Source organism: Odocoileus virginianus, chromosome 5, assembly GCF_023699985.2.
Source record: "Odocoileus virginianus isolate 20LAN1187 ecotype Illinois chromosome 5, Ovbor_1.2, whole genome shotgun sequence".
In the NCBI taxonomy this organism is placed as follows: domain Eukaryota; kingdom Metazoa; phylum Chordata; class Mammalia; order Artiodactyla; family Cervidae; genus Odocoileus; species Odocoileus virginianus.
The window spans coordinates 78,559,873-78,575,437 of record NC_069678.1 but is presented as its reverse complement, the minus strand read 5'-3'; the positions used below and the strand labels follow the sequence as shown (position 1 = coordinate 78,575,437).

At 37.1% G+C, this 15,565-nt stretch overlaps 1 protein-coding gene across 4 annotated transcripts in view; it reads right to left on the bottom strand.

The window, feature by feature from the left end:
* The window catches only part of SPATA6 (spermatogenesis associated 6), a 143,599-nt gene that overhangs the window by 43,149 nt on the left and 84,885 nt on the right, over window positions 1–15,565 (bottom strand). For all 4 annotated transcript variants that reach the window (XM_020869676.2, XM_020869677.2, XM_070468196.1 and 1 more), the window contains exon 9: window positions 13,520–13,560. In XM_020869676.2, coding sequence (XP_020725335.1) covers window positions 13,520–13,560 — 41 coding nt within the window. The remainder of the gene's footprint in view (window positions 1–13,519; window positions 13,561–15,565) is intronic.

Genomic DNA, 15,565 nt, shown 5'->3' with positions numbered 1-15,565 from the left:
AGACATTATTGAAGCAACTTGGCATGCAAGCACCATATTAAGTGCTGAGTACAATAGTGAACACAACAAAGTCCCTGCCTTTATGAAATTTTGTCCTAGCAGCTACTATCAGCTAAATATTTGATCTTTAAGAAGGTCACTGTGACCTTTAATCTTTTTCAGATTCATTTCCCCAGGGTTAATAATGGCTACCTTATATCTAAAAATTTTCCATAATTTGTTTCCTGCAGAATATCTAGATGTGTGAATTAGTTATATTATAAAACAAATGTAAGCAATTTATTATTAAAACACCACTCCTCCTTCAATACTACCACAATTTTCACTGCTTTCCAGAATTACAGCAACATATGGTGAGCCAGCAGTTAACAGAGAGAATCAAGCTTTCATTCCAGAACCAAATAGCATGTAATTGAAATGACTCAGTTATGGTCCCAAATAACTGACCAAGAATATGTGATTCAGACTGAACGAGAGAAAAAAAACTGAAAAATGCTCTATTGTTAGCTGGTCACAGAGACAAAGTAAAAACACAATGAATGTCAAAAACAAGTTCAAAGAGGTCCATGACCAACATATACAAGTGTATATATTAAAGACTGATAGGAAAGGGAAAAAAAAGTGCTAGAATGCTATTTCTCAAATTATATCCAAATCTGAGCCACTTGGCTTATAGAGATTATTTCTCTTCATTAATTTCAATGCCAGTTGAGTCATGTCGACTGCAGACCTTTTCACTTTTTATTAAAATTTCTCCACAAACTAGTCAGCAACGCTCTACATAAAGCCTCTTCTGGGTGACTACAACTGTTTCTCTCTTTATCAGATTATTCACCAAGAATCTCTTGGATAACACATTAGCTAATAACACAGAGATCTAGAGAGGTACAGGGATTTGAACTCACAAACCAGATGAGAGAGGGTATTAACACAAAGAAAACTGACAGATATGCTAGGGGGCAAATCTGTCCTAATGAAAATACCTGCAGAAGGACATTTATAAACTTCTAATGTTCTAATGTTTACCATCACCTCATGGGAAATAGATGGGGAGACAGTGGAAGCAGTGTCAGACTTCATTTTTTGGGCTCCAAAATCACTGCAAATGGTGACTGCAGCCATGAAATTAAAAGACACTCCTTGGAAGGAAAGTTATGACCAACCTAGATAGCATATTAAAAAGCAGAGACATTACTTAGCCAACAAAGGTCCATCTGGTTAAGGCTATGGTTTTTCCAGTGTTCATGTATGGATGTGAAAGTTGGACTGTGAAGAAAGCTGAGCACCGAAGAATTGATGCTTTTGAACTGTGGTGTTGGAGAAGACTCTTGAGAGTCCCTTGGACTGCAAGGAGGTCCAACCAATCCATCCTAAAGGAGATCAGTCCTGGGTGTTCATTGAAAGGACTGATGCTGAAGCTGAAACTCCAGTACTTTGGCCACCTGATGCGAAGAGTTGACTCATTGGAAAAGACCCTGATGCTGGGAAGGATTGGGGGCAGGAGGAGAAGGGGACAACAGAGGATGAGATGTCTGGATGGCATCACTGACTTGATGGGCATGAGTTTGAGTAAACTCCGGGAGTTGGTGATGGACAGGGAGGCCTGGCGTGCTGCGATTCATGGGGTCACAAAGAGTCAGACATGACTGAGTGACTGAACTGAACTGAACTGAATGTTCTAAATGGTGGAGGTCTCATGGAGGAGGTAGGCTGGAATCAAGGCCCTAAGCAGAGAAAAGGGGGAGACAGGGCATTCCAAGTGGAAGAAAAGGCACAAGGAATAAACAATGAATATACAATCACATGGCTAGGTGTGTAGGAAAGTAATGGGAGAGAATATCGCAGAGGCGGAGAGGGGCACACTGCAGAGAACCTTGAATACTGTATGTAGTGCAATACTATCCCATATTTATTAAGCATCTTCTATGACCAAGTACTGAACAAGGTAGGAGACAGTAGTCACAGATAAATCTAACAGGAGACTTCAAAGATATTACCATCCAGAATGAGAGATATGAAAAAATAATGATAAAACAATGAGGAAGGAGATTAGAACTAAATAGATACAATGAGTAACTGTGCAGTGGGGATACAGCTGGGATGTATTCCTTCCATGGAATTAGAATAAATATTTTGGAAAATTATATATCAAAATGAGGGAATGGAAGGTATAATAAGCGGATGAGATAAGAATCCACTTCAAATTTTCAACCTTCGACTTAGCTTCAGAAGCATTTTCATAGCTCTTGTGAGTTTTCCATAGGTTGCTCATTCACCTCCAGAAATCAAATGGAATGTCCTTACATTGGCTAATAACGGAAAAGTTATATTTCTTGGATGATTCCTCAAGAACCCTAGCTTAGAGTGTTCAAAGAACTGGGTTCAAATCCCTGCTTGTTATGTGACCATGAGCAAGTCATTTACTCTAAGTTTTCATTTCCTTATCTATAAACTGGGGCAATAATCTTTCGGGTTTGCTACAGAAAATAAATAAGAGAAAATTAGTACAAACACAAAGCAGAGAGTTTGATTCATGAAAGACAATAGTATTTATTTCCTCTGTTTACATAAACCTTCATATTTCAGCATAAAGAGTATTTTTTTCTTTTTACATTTATGGAAATAGTTCTTTAAATCCTTTTTATAAGATCTCAGAAATGTAACAATTCCAATATTGCAGATGTTGAAATGCACCAAGACAAAATCTAATAGTTTTAAACCAATCTGAAATTGTTACAGGTTAAAAAAGAAAATTTCATACACCAAGCTCATTGTAACTGCATAAATGTAATTATGTAGATAACATACTTTTCAAGTATGTGATATATAATGGTTGAGTTATGCCATACTATGGAAATAAGGTTCCTGAAAAGTTGCTTATAAAATAAGTTAAACCATATTTGTGCCCATAAAATTTATAATTTATAGGAACTTCAGTTAAATTAATGGAAGAAAGACCATAGGAACCAGGAAACTCACTTATTCAAAAAATATTTGTTGAAGACTGGTACTACACACTACACACTGGTACTACACTACATACTTGAAAATTTCTCTTTCATCATGGGAAATAAAAATAAATAAAAATAATTCTAATGGAATTTGCTGGGACGTAGTTGAGGATGATGATCATAGGAAAGAAGTGCGGTAGAAGCACTACTTTCAGGATAGTAAGGACAAAGCCGGTGGGCGCTGCAAGTGCCAAGTTGCCTCAGCTGGGTTCGACTCTTTGCCACCCCATGGACCGTAACCCGCCAGGCTCCTCTGTCCTTGAGATTCTCCAGGCAAGAATACTGGGGTGCATTACCGTGCAGTCCAGGGGGTCTTCCCAACCCAGGGACTGAACCCACATTTCTTACACATCTCTTGCATTGGCAGGCAGCTTCTTTATCACTAGTGCCATAGTTCTGAGTAAAAAGGAAGAGAAGCAGATATTGGCAACTGATGAGTTTCTCAATTTTGCTGAAAACATTCCTTTTGAATCCTACTCAAGTGAATGATCAATTCCTACCTCATCCAATTTAAAAAATCCATATGCTCAACTATCTGGTTTAGTTTAAGGGAAACGTACTTTCTTTATACTAGAGAAAAATTTAGAAGAAATTCCAAAATAATGCAATGAAAATGATATGTAATTCTTAGGTTTGCCAATCTTTAGGGGGTAAGGGGGAAATTCCTTCCTTCTTAGATCACTCTTCTATGCACTTACATAAATAATTTGTTTAATCCTCACAACAACCTCTGTGGTATTTTTACTATCTACACTTTATAAGAGAGGAAAACTGAAGTAAAGTCAAATAGCTACTGTTTGGTGGTAGTGGTCCCAGGTCAGTGAACTATGAGAAATCCATGGCAGAAAAAAAAAACAGAAAACTCCCACAGCCCAAGCCTCGATGCCTATGAAGAAAGTTCCACAGAAGATGCACTAACAATCGGATTTACTAACAGCCCAATAAAGAGTCAAGGAACAAATTGGCAAACTGCTTCCAAGAAAGAAAATAACCCTCAATTAATTTTATGCTGTGATCATAACACTGCTACCAAACCACTGAAGAAAAGTAGGAGAAAGATTATTATAGATCACTCTTACTAGTGACCATGGGCTTCCCAGGTGGCACTGGTGGTAGATAACCTGCCTGCCAATGCAGGAGACATAAAAGATGCGGGTTTGATTCCTCAGTCAGGAAGATTCTCTGGAGAAGGGCATGGCAACCCACTCCAGTATTTTTGCCTGGAGAATCTCAAGGACAGACGAGCCTGGCAGGCTATAGTCAAAAGGGCCGCAAAGAGTGGGACACGACTGAAGCGACTTAGTACACATGCATGTACAATATGCATGACAATATGTGGAAAATTATCTTAAATAAAATATTAACATATTAAATTCAGTGATGATCAAAAACGAATACAACATGATTAAGCTGGGTACTTTCAAAGAATACAAGCATGGGTTATCAATAGAAAATCTATTAATTCACCATAGAAAAAACATTATCAACTCAATAGATGCTGAAAAAAGTATTCAGTAACATCCAACATCCACTTATAATTCAAAACTGTAAATTCCTTGAAAACAAGGAATTTCAAAGGGAACTTCCTTAACTTGCTAAAAGATATCCAACAAAAATCTACTGCAAACAACATTCACAGGCATGAAACCTTCGACATGATCCTATCTAAGACAGGATCAAGACAAGAAGGCACATACTATTAGTTTTGTGCTGCAGCCTATCAGGTTGCACTGCAAGAGCAAATTAAGTCTGAAAATTAGTGGCTTAACATAATAAAGGTTCATTTTCCCCTGTACTTTATGGTAATACAGGTTAGCAAGAGAATCACACTACACAAAATTGCCCAAGACCTGTGCTGATGAGATAGGCTGAACAACTTGCAGCTGTACCATCTAGAACAGGAGACCTCACTGTCACTTTAACAAGAGAGTTCTTATCAATTCTTCTATGCTGCACCCTGGAAGGGATCCACATAATTTCCATTTGTAGTCTATTGGCCAGAACTAGGCCCTATACACCTGCAAGAGGGCTTGAAAATATAGAAGAGGAAATGAAAAGCCAGTAGGCAATAAATATCTCTGCCACATGTACAATCACCACTTTTATTTCAGTACATTGAAAATTCTAGTTAAGTCAAGACAAGGTAATCTGCAAGGCAGAATTAAGACTCATTGTTTGTAGATGATATGGTTTCCTCTACTAAAAAATTCAAGCATATCTAAGACAAGAATGTTACACACAAATCTACTTCAAAACCATACATTAGCAAAACACACACAAGTGTAGTTTTACATAAAAAACTGTTTACAATGGGAACCAAAACTATAAGGTTTCTGAGACTAAATCTAACAATGTGTAACACTTTAATGGCAAAGTGTATGTAACTTTGCTAAGACATGGGAGAACTGAGATGACCTGCATTCACAAGGCGTGGCTAACAGAACTAAAAACTGAGGCTCACCTACCTCAATATGACTTTACCATGAGTTTTAATGCTATAAATCAGTAAATAGCTTCATTATTTGCTTAAGGACCTTCCCATAAATCATTTGCCTGGACAACAATTTGCTCAATCATCATTCAGCTCCCTTCTCAAAATGATAGATTCTTAATCTTGGCAAACAGTCCCCTTCTCAGCCCAAGAGATAACTCAGGAGGACCAATTTCTTCCCTATAAAATACCTGCTTACTTATCAAGACTAGCTTTAAGACTCTAATCTTCATGTCCAAAGTTGTTGTTTACTCACTAAGTTTTATCCAACTCTGCAAGCCCATGAACTGTGTAGCTGGCTAGGCTCTTCTGTCCATGGGATTTCACAGGCAAGAAAATGGAGTGACTTACCATTTCCTTCTGCAGGGGATCTTCTCGACCCAGAGATTGAACCTACATCTCGTTTGGCAGGTGGACTCATTACCACTGCACCACCAGGGAACACCTAATCTTTTATATCACAAACATTGCCAATGAGATTCCCTGCTTCAAAGTTTAGTTCAGTTCAGTTCAGTCGCTCAGTTGTGTCCGACTCTTTGCAACCCCATGGACTGCAGCATGTCAGGCCTCAGTATCCATCACCAGTTCCCGGAGTTTACCCAAACTCATGTCCGTTGAGTCGGTGATACCATCGAACCATCTCATCCTCTGTTGTCCCCTTCTCCTCCTGCCCTCAATCTTTCCCAGCATCAGGGTCTTTTCCAATGAGTCAGCTCTTCGCATCAGGTGGCCAAAATATCGGAATTTCAGCTTCAACATCACTCCATCCAATGAACACTCAGGACTGATCTCCTTTAGGACGGACCGGCTGGATCTCCTTGCAGTCCGAGGGACTCTCAGGAGTCTTCTCCAACACCACAGTTCAAAAGCATCAATTCTTCAGCACTCGCCTTTCTTTATAGTCCAACTCTCATTTCTATACATGACTACTGAAAAAATCATACCCTTGACTAGGCAGACCTTTGCTGGCAAAGTAATGTCTCTGCTTTTTAATATGCTGTTTAGTTTGGTCATGACTCTTCTTCCAAGGAGTAAGTGTCTTTTAATTTCATGGCTGCAGTCACCATCTGCAGTGATTTTGGAGCCGCACAAAAATGAAGTCTGCCACTGTTTCCACTGTTTCCCCATCTATTTCCCATGAAGTGATGGGACCAGATGCCATGATCTTTGTTTTCTGAATGCTGAGCTTTAAGCCAACTCTTTCACTCTCCGCTTTCACTTTATCAAAGGCTCTTTAGTTCTTCACTTTCTGCCATAAGGGTGGTGTCATCTGCATATCTGAGGTTATTGATATTTCTCCCAGCAATCTTGATTCCAGCTTGTGCTTCATCCATCCCAGCATTTCTCATGATGTACTCTGCATATAAGTTAAATAAGCAGGATGACAATATACAGCCTTGACATACTCCTTTCCTGATTTGTACCCAGTCTGTATTCCACGTCCAATTCTAACTGTTGCTTCCTGACCTGCATTCAGATTTCTCAAGAGGCAGGTCAGGTGGTCTGGTATTGCCCTTTCTTTCAGAATTTTCCACAGTTTATTGCGAGCCACACAGTCAAAGGCTTTGGCATAGTCAATAAAGCAGAAATAAGACGTTTTTCTGGAACTCTCTTGCTTTTTTGATGATCCAGCGGATACTGGCAATTTGATCTCTGGTTCCTCTGCCTTTTCTAAAATCAGCTTGAACATCTGGAAGTTCACGGTTCATGTATTGCTGAAACCTGGCTTGGAGAATTTTGAGCATTACTTTACTAGCATGTGAAATGAGTACAACTGTGCGGTAGTTTGAGCATTCTTTGGGATTGTCTTTCTTTGGGACTGGAATGAAAACTGACCTTTTCCAGTCCTGTGACCACTGCTGAGTTTTCCAAATTTGCTGGCATATTGAGTGCATCACTTTCACAGCATCATCTTTTAGGATTTGAAATAGCTCAACTGGAATTCCATCACTTAGACTAGCTCTGTTTGTCGTGATGCTTCCTAAGGCTCACTTGACTTCACATTCCAGGACGTCTGGCTCTTGGTAAGTGATCACACCATTGTGATTATCTGGGTCGTGAAGATCTTTTTGTATAGTTCTTCTGTGTATTCTTGCCACCTCTTTTTAGTATCTTCTGCTTCTGTTAGGTCCATACTATTTCTGTCCTTTATTGAGCCCATCTTCGTATGAAATGTTCCCTTGGTATCTCTAATTTTCTTGAAGAGATCTCTAGTCTTTCCCTATTATTTTCCTCTATTCTTTGCACTGATCACTGAGGAAGGCTTTCTTATCCCTCCTTGCTATTCTTTGGAACTCTGCATTCAAATGGGTATCTTTCTTTTTCCCCATTGCTTTTCGCTTCTCTTCTTTTCATGGCTATTTGTAAGGCCTCCTCAGACAGCCATTTTGCTTTTTTGCATTTCTTTTTCTTTGGGATGGTCTTGATCCCTGTCTTCTGTACAATGTCACAAACCTCTGTCCATAGTTCATCAGGCGCTTTGTCTATCAGATCTAGTCCCTTAAATCTAAATTCTCACTTCCACTGTATAATCATAAAGGATTTGATTTAGGTCATACCTGAATTGTCTAGTGGTTTTCCCCATTTTCTTCAATTTAAGTCAGAATTTGGCAATAAGGAGTTCATGATCTGAGCCACAGTCAGCTAATGCCCTTCCTGCTTTAAAGCCCTTCCTTAAAACTCTGGAGCCAAGACTCCCAAACCCTTAACCTTTAAATATTTACCTGTAAATATCCACCCTTAACTTTTCAGAGATATTACCCTTAAACTTTCAGAAATACTACTAAGTCTGCAAAGGTGATGTTCTCCCTTACTGCATAATGAAAGCTCTGCTTTGCTTGATATCAACAGATTCTTCAGTTATTGTGATATTTTGGTGAGCTGGCAGTTGACAACCCTGAAATCCAACAAGATCCAAAGAGACCCTCCTTGTTGCCACATCTAAGACACTCAACTCAAAAATAGTCTTTTCCTCTGGGACTCTTGGGCCTCCCTCCTTGGGGGGGGCTCTCTCTAACTATCAATACAGTGGTGTGGTAACTGAATCTTCTTGTTAGGTCTGGACTCTCCTCTCTTTTTGGTAAAGCTCCCAAATGCTGAGTTACTTTGTCTTGTAGGAATGGAGAACCCTTGTCATTATCTGGTCAAATCTGAAAACTTGTATCCCAGGTGGAAACCTGTCTTATTACATGTTACTAATATGTCTCTCTGTCACTTTTTGCTCTGAGTCTGTAAGAGGAAGTCCATAGCAAAGTGACAAGGCATGAACTACTGAAGCTATCCTGTAGACAAATCCAAGAACTGACAGGTTCAGATGTTCTTATTCTAACAGAATCCTTAGTTAAAAACTGCCCTGGGCCACCTGTCAGAATATCATGAAGACTTTCCTCAGTTTCTTCTCTTGTTTTCCTCCATGGGAGAAAATGCTTCTGGAAGAAATCACTACCAAACCTCACATCTTCTTAGAATTAAGATTTGTCAGGTCTCCAATTTAAGATACCAACCACTAGTTTGGAGCCCAAGACATAAGCTGTATTAGCAACATAATGACCAACACTGTCAGATTCTTATGCCTGTGTTTCAGTTTAGGCCAATGCCCCCTTCAAGTCAGATTCAATGTTTTGATCATCTTACGTATATTTACACTATGATTTTAAATTGCATACTTACTGTTCCTAATAGCATAATTTCACTAAGTATATTTTAGAATTACAGTGGCTACCTTGGAGGGGGATATAGGAACAAAACTGTTCATGTAAAAGATGCCTTAGAATGAAAAAGCAAAATCCTACATATCCAATAGTCTGCACTTCTCAACTGGCACAATAAAAATTCCAAAAAAATTTTCAAAGTCTACAAATTGCTTCCTTAAAAGATTTGGTGGCCAAAGCCAACTTTTAAGAATGTGAAAATGTAAAATTATGTCTTGTTAGGACACCCTCAAATCCCACTGAAAGAAATGGCCTTTACCCCACTATTTCTTATCCTTCTCCATTACCTGAGAACCCTATCCTTCTTTTGTGTTTTCATTCCCATCTGAAGTGCCAGAAACAAAAGCTCAATGACTTCTTAAAATTAAATCCCTTTCAGAATACATCAAGTGCCATATGGTTTATTTTTTAGCTCTGATCTTTTTCTGAGCTGAATAGTCAGACATTTTCCAAAGTCTAATAAACAAGATAAACAAGAAATTGCAGCAGAATTTAGAATTCTGTAACTTTAATTTGTCTTTTCCACATTTCCTACCTCAATAAAAGATGTCAGGAAAACACTGAATTGTAAAAATCAGAAATACAAAAGTCATTCATAATACTGCATGGCTAAGACCCTTTCAATACTCTCTGACTTTAAACTTTTCTTGACTATTTCTGTTTAGTTCCTAGAATTAAAAAAAAAAAAGTGGGGGGGGAAGGGCCTGGAGATATTTTTATTCGGATTTTGTTAATTTTCGAATTATCCTACATAGAAGTACATCTTTATGACACTGACATTTTCTGTACAAGAACATAGTACATCTTTTTCATTTGTCAGGTCTACCTTTCTGTCAACATTAACCCTAAATATCTGTCTAATATCTCCACTGCAATTGACCTCCATTACTATCATCTTAATCCAAGCCATCATTTCTCACACTGACTATTCAATAGTCTACTAATCTGTCTACTGTCTCCATTCTTTTCCCAGTCCACACTACTCTCAACAGTAATATTTTCAAAGTACAAAGTCAACTGTATCATCCTGTTGTTTAAAATAACTTCATTTGCTTCCCATTGTACCTAGGATAATAATCAAAATTCTTAACATGGCAAAAAAGATTTGATCCCTATCTACTACTCCGGCCTAAGCTTATACCCTGTGCCTACCCATGTCTTTCACTCCTAGCAACACTGGTCTTTTAGTTGCCTACCCACTAAACCTTTATAAATGCTGCTTCCCCCTTTTCCCTTGGACATGTGCTTCCCTCCTTTTCACACAGTAAATTCCTATCCACCTTCAGAGCTCCAGAGCAGTCACCGATCCTCAAAATTCTTTATCCATTCTCCTTCACCAGATTAAATCCTCCTAATATATAACTAGTCGAAGCCAGCATGCATATCCCTCATGATATTTGTCACAGTTCCAATATATATTGATTTTTGTGATTTTATTATCTCTCTCATTATCATAAAATATCCATGAAGGCAGAGACAGTTACTAGTTTTGCTAATTTTTTGCTAATTTCTATTAATAACATAATAGAGTTTTAGTCATATCATCTTTCTTAATAGTAAGAGAGAAGCTGGGAGTAGAGAGGAACAAGGCATTCTAGATATGACAGAACAAATGACTAGCTTTCCATCATGATTCATCTTTCCTTCCTTCAGAGCAGAATTACTACTGAGAAACAATCCCTGCATATAGGTGTGGCCACCTGGTTAGTTCTTGGCAAACAGAGTGTAGGTAAAAATATCATGTGTCAATTCAAGGTCAAGGCTTTTAGGAAACATATGCCTCTGCAGGTTCTCCTTTGTTTTCCACTATGTGAAGAGGACAGCAATGCTCTAGAGTAAGGTGAAGACACAAAATGGGGTCACTTCATGGACCTCTCTTCTCTTGCCTCAGCAGAATAAATTTCTCAACAGAACTTACGCAAAGTCTTACTTTTCTAAAAATTTCTTACAAGCACTCCTAGTTTCGTAACTCTTTTCCTTATAGATACTGTATAGTGTTCCACTACCAGCTATCATATGCCTATACAAAAACAATCCTTTATTTTTCCATAGAAAAAACAGCTCTGTTCAATGCTGAATATGTATTTCTATGGAAATCTACCTCTTCAATACAAAAAATAATCCTGTGAGCTGACTTACTACCCATAGCCTTACAAGGGTAGTATGAATGATTAATTTCTACTCTAACCCTGAAAGTGAAGAATATAGAATTGAGGGTGGGCAGATAGTTAAGGGATAGAAGTGAAGCTGTTTAAAATAATTCATTTAGAAGAGGGGATTCTGAATATATACACCTACCTTTACATGGACCAGTCAACACAGAACTGGATTATAGTTACCTTAGGATAAAGATTAGTGTCTGATAAACTTTCTCTTCTTTGTATACTTTTATATATTTGGTTTACTTGTTTTCTCTTTATAATCCACTCACACAACACACATATTTTAGGGATCCACACTATATATCAGACAATATGCTAAGTACTAGTGATTATCAATAAGTAAGACCACTAAGATCCTTGCCATTTTGGAACCGACAGATTAGTTTGTTTTTTTTTTTTTTTAAAGGTAGACTATAAACAAAGATGCAAATAAAGAAGAAAATAAATACATAAAAATTGTGAAACATAACTTGAAGAAAATGTACAAAGACAGGCTTATCTCTTGGTGTTACAAATAAGGTGGCTTCTCCATGTCCCATACAAGACAATGAACATTATGCTTTTTGATGTATATGTTTGCCTATGTGTGTGTTTACAGGCACACTCACAAGCACATGTATTACACAGATCAGTATACATGTGTTTGAGTAAATTCCACATAATAGAGTGGGTCTGCACCAGGTGAATTATGCCAGGCCCACAATCCTCTAGGGACAGCCTTAAACAAGGGCACAACCCTATTCAAACACTAGACAAGGAATGGTTCTATTTAAGTGCAATGGTCATGTCTATACCAATAGATCTCAAATACCAATGCTTGCATAGACAGCAAAAGAGTGCATACGAATCACCTGGAAACGTGTGATAAAAATTTCCAGTCTTCATTCTTAGCAACTTTCATTCAGTAGGCCTGGAGTGGATTTTCATAAAGTTCCACCTATATGATTCTGACACTCTGGTAGATCTGGACCCTTAGTCACAACTCTGCCTTGGCTCTTCCGTACTTCCTTCACCACAATCAAAGCATGACAAAGAACTATGCTATTCAGTGCCCTAAAGCACAGAATAAATCGTCTTCAAATAAATAAACAAAGGTATTATAAAGAAAGGTGTGATTTTTGTTTTGTTTTCCTAAACAAAATGCCTCTTCTTATTAAGAAGTTTTCACTTAGAGGCAGAAAAGATAAATTCTGGGGAAATAGTTTTCAAAATGCAGAACATGAACTACTAGCGGTATAGCAGGCTTTTAATATGCTGCCCAAAAGTAAATTTAGATAATACACACGATTATTTTACATGGTGCATGGACATACACTAAAAGACAGTGAATCACAAAGGAAAAAATGCACTTTCTTTTCAATTATCTTTCAAGCAGAAGTCTTCAGTTAGCTATTGGTAATGTCTGCTACACCTGTATGTCATTGCTTATCTGATTTTAAGAAACAGAGAACATGTCTCAGAGTCTTGTTATTTAGCTAGAATTTAGTGCCATTGTTTTGTTTTCACTGTATTTTTAAGGCTATCATCCATTTAAAGCATATGATACTGATTTTCATTTATATTAATTTTCATTTATACTTATAAATGAAAAGAAGATGAACTTTCAGTTTTTGAATTTTTTAAGTTAATTTCTATTGAAGCACAGTTGATTTACAATATTGTGCTAGTTTCCACTGTACAGCAAAATGAATCAGTTATAATATACATATATCCACTCTTTTTTAGATTCTGTGGATTTTTTTAAAGATAGCATAAATTACATGCAGATATTGCAAAAATTATGAGGATTCTGCTGTATGAATGAATGAATGAATGAAATTTAGAATTACTACTGTGAGGTATCACTAAAAGTAACAGCCAATTTTTCTGTCTCTAACTCCCTTTCTCTCTCTCACACACACACACACACACAAACACAAATAACTAATCCAAATGAACAATAGAAAGTCACAAAATAGTTATAGGAAGACATTCAATGAACAGTCTATTTCAGACAAAATAATGACATTCCATAATATGACAATTATTGTTTGTAAATTTCTTGACTAAATGAATATGATAGTATCTGACCATACATATCGGAAATTTATGTATGCTCTAATCTGAAAGCCAGGATAACTATCACATGTACTTTTTATTACATACCTTATAATCCTTGGGTCGACAGCAGCCAAGATGAGAATGATCTAAAAAAGGATGTATAAAAAAAACTATAAATATTTCCACCAAAAAGAAATTTGGTTTAATCTTTGTTTTTTCCTACAGTCACTGTTTCTATGATTACAATTCACACAGCAGTTTTCAGAAATACCTTCAAAATCCTTCAGTAATGTTACAAAGATGATAAGCGTAAGTTAAAATCTATAAGTTCTTTAGCAAATAAGTGATTTCACAAATATTATTTTCATTACAGTAGGAGGTATCTGATATAGACCATGTTAATTTTTATTTGATAAACCAATTTGTGTGCATGAAAAGGACAATTTTTAATTGACAAACTAGTTTATGATGATACATATTTTGAACATGTAGATTTGACAGATATTGCCAAACTACAAATGTTCTTAATCTTGGAGTCCATGCCTAAATTAAGTAAGTGTAATGGAAAGAAGACCAGCTTTAGCACGTGGGAGCATGCTGTCCTGCAATGTGTAGATCTTGCTGACAAACAGATGTGCATTACAGTTTAGGCACCAGCACTTCTAATATGGCAATGGGCATATTCTCTGACTTTTCCAAGTCTCAGATCCTTCAACTGTCCCATGTACCTCTTTCATAATATTGTTTTAAAGATTACATTAGATATTACATATAAGGCAGTAAAATAAATGCTAACTAACTGCTTCCCTGGTGGATCAGACAGTAAAGTATCTCCCTGCAATGCAGGAGACCTGGGTTCAATTCCTGGGTCAGGAAGATCCCCTGGAGAAGGAAATGGCAATGCACTCTAGTACTCTTGCCTGGAAAATCTCACGGATGGAGGAACCTGGTAGGCTACAGTCCATGGGGTCACAAAGAGTCAGACATGACTAAGCGACTTCACTTTCTTTCTCTTATTACTAACACAACATCAACATCATTACTATTGAATTCTAACTCAAACAAGGCCAGGTTCAATTTGCCATAGATGCTAATTTGGTCAAGTTATACAATTAATTTCACGCCTCATTTTAAAAGTATAAAGACAATGCTTACCTTACCTCAAGAGAGTTATAGTTATGATTAAATTATATAATTCATAAAAGTACCTATTCTCAGTATTTACAACAGTGTATTGTAAAATTATTTCAAATCTCTCCCTAAAACAAACCACTACATTATAAATGTACATTTGGTGTTCTATTTATTACTTAAAGGAGTCAACTTTGTAGAATTATAATCTCTATTATATTGATAGATGAGAAAATCAGAACCATAATTTGAAATTCTACTTCTTTACTAATACATTTCAATAAAAAACACTCTTAACAGTCTATATCTTACCTTCCCTAACCACTCTGTGCAGAGAAGCAGGCTCTATAGATACAGACCCAGGATGGTCTGTGCCCTGCTGTGCTCAATGGTGTCTGACTCTTTGTGACCCCATGGACTGTACCCCACCAGGCTTATCTGTCCATGGAATTCTCCAGGCAAAAACCATTTATAAACTTACCCTAATTCAGACAAACTTCTACAATTTTCATTTTTATAAACTAAGCTAATACTTTGATCTGAGGTTTCTTAATGTTCACATTTAACCACTCTTACTAACAATTAGGCACTAACTATATCCTAAATGTAGGAGATAAAGGAGATAAAAATCATGGCCCATGGTTGTGCAGTGCTTATAATTTACTTAAGTTATTACCAAGTCAAATAACAGCAGCATTAAAGGACAAGCTACATCAGAATGGTACTGGCAATTAATGCTATTAAAAAGTCGTATCAGAGCTCAATTTCTCAAAGTTGAAGACAATCAGGCAAAACTTCCTACAGGAGGAAAAAGTTGAGCTGGGCCTTAATGAATGGGTCACACTAAAGAAAAGTATACAGAAAACAAAAACGCTAATTTAGATTGTATGTGTGTATATGTGTGATCTTGAACAACTTACATTTCCTTAAATCTCAGATTTCTTCATCTGTAAAATGAGGATAACTAATAGTACCTAAAATTTTTGAGGTTACTGTGAGTAATGAATCAATGAAATATAA